A 1,810-nucleotide genomic window follows, 5' to 3' on the forward strand; every position below is an offset into this window, starting at 1 on the left:
GCCTGACACCTTTCTATTTTTAGACACAGTTTCATGTATTCCAAGCATAACCCAAGCATAAAATTTTCCTGCTTCCACAACTGTTTTATCGATGCAGTGGTGGAGGTGAACACAGAGCTTCAACCTTGAAAATATGATTTCTACCAACTGAGTCTGTCCACAGAATCATCAGTGACACTAAGCTATAAATGCCACGTTGTCCCTTATGTCATCTCAGACATCTGTACCATTTATTGTGTCATCTAAGGTCACATCCCTCAGCTTATGATAGAGCAGGAAGACATGCAAATTTTGTTCTCCTCTGCACATGAAAACCAGCCCTGACCCTACAGCTCTGACAGAGGTACCCAGATCTGGACTCACAGGTCCTCCCATTCTGTGGTCATCACTGAGCAGTCAACACTCAGCATGGAGATGAGACTGAGCTGGGTTTTCCTTGTTGCGCTTTTACAAGGTAATTTATTTGTAGTAAGAGATGCCTAGGGTGTGAGTGGTTGTGAGTGAAAGAAACAATGGATATTTGTGAGATTTATTGACAGGATTCTCTGTGTTTGCAGGTGTCCAATGTGAGGTGCAGCTGGTAGAGTCGGGGGGAGGCTTGATGCATCCTGGAAAGTCCCTGAAACTCTCTTGTGCAGCCTCTGGATTCACCTTCAGTGGTTACTACATGCACTGGGTCCGCCAGGCTCCAGGGAAGGGGCTGGAGTGGATTGGTGTAATTGAACATAAATATAATAATTATGCAACAGATTATGCGGAGTCCGTGAAAGGCAGATTCACCATCTCAAGAGACGACTCCAAAAGCAGCCTCTACCTGCAAATCAACAGCTTAAGAGCCGAGGACACCGCCATTTATTACTGTGCTGCAGACACAGTGAGAGGACTTCAGTGTGAACCCTGACAAAAACCTCTCTCCCTGCAGGAGCGCTCAGGACCAGCAGGGGGCGCACTGTGCACATGTCAAACCAGCACATTGCAGGAACAGGTGCAGATGTAACAGAGTGTTCCTGGGTTCTCAGTCTCAGCTGGCACTCCATCTGATGTTTTCCCACAATGCTCTCTGCACTTGTTGTCTGTAAGGAAGGAAAAAACAGAGTTCTGTTTTCCCTCCATAAACACACACACACATGCACACGCACACGCACACGCACACATGCACGCAAGCACGCATGGAAACTCTCTCTCTCTCTCTCTCTCTCTCTCACACACACACACACACACACACACACACACACACACACACACAGAGTCACACACACACACACACTTTCTAAATGAACTAAATGCTAAAAATCACCCCTGTCTACAGAAATGGCTGCTGATGTCACCAAGATCAAATGTTAGTGAAGGTCCTGGGTGTTGTTGAGGCTTCTGCCTGGTGTAATTCAGGGGAAATCCTAAATTCCTAAGATATTCTGACTAGGTCATTGTTTGTTATTACAGGAGTTCAGAGAAGGCACACTGTGTGACTGGACACCCTAACAGGTCTCACATATGTCTGTTTTCCTGAGAACTGTGCACCTCAGTAACAGAGCTGAGCCATTATCTGCTACTTAATGAATACCTTTCATCCTCATCATATATCCAACTAGAGTTTGTTCCTCTGGAACAACCTCTGACCTCAGTTCTCAACACTGATGGGAGCCGCTCACATTAGACTCAGCCGAGGCTCAGGCTGCAGTTCCTGTGCCCATTGGGGACGGTTGTAGGAAAATTGTCTGTCCCAGCTTTCCTGACTTTTTCTTCTGTGTTTTTCATAGAATCTTAAAAATTAAGAGAGTCTTGGTTAAACTGGGGATATGTCTGCTAT

General features: G+C 45.9%; 1 gene segment (V, D, J or C); it reads left to right on the forward strand.

The window, feature by feature from the left end:
• The first annotated feature begins 378 nt into the window (after positions 1-378).
• LOC103162452 lies at positions 379-901 on the forward strand. The segment is given in 2 exon segments: positions 379-454; positions 558-901. Coding segments are annotated over 2 exon segments (390 nt in total).
• The last annotated feature ends 909 nt before the right edge of the window (positions 902-1,810 follow it).

This window comes from Cricetulus griseus, chromosome 5 (assembly GCF_003668045.3).
Source record: "Cricetulus griseus strain 17A/GY chromosome 5, alternate assembly CriGri-PICRH-1.0, whole genome shotgun sequence".
Classification (NCBI taxonomy): Eukaryota; Metazoa; Chordata; class Mammalia; order Rodentia; family Cricetidae; genus Cricetulus; species Cricetulus griseus.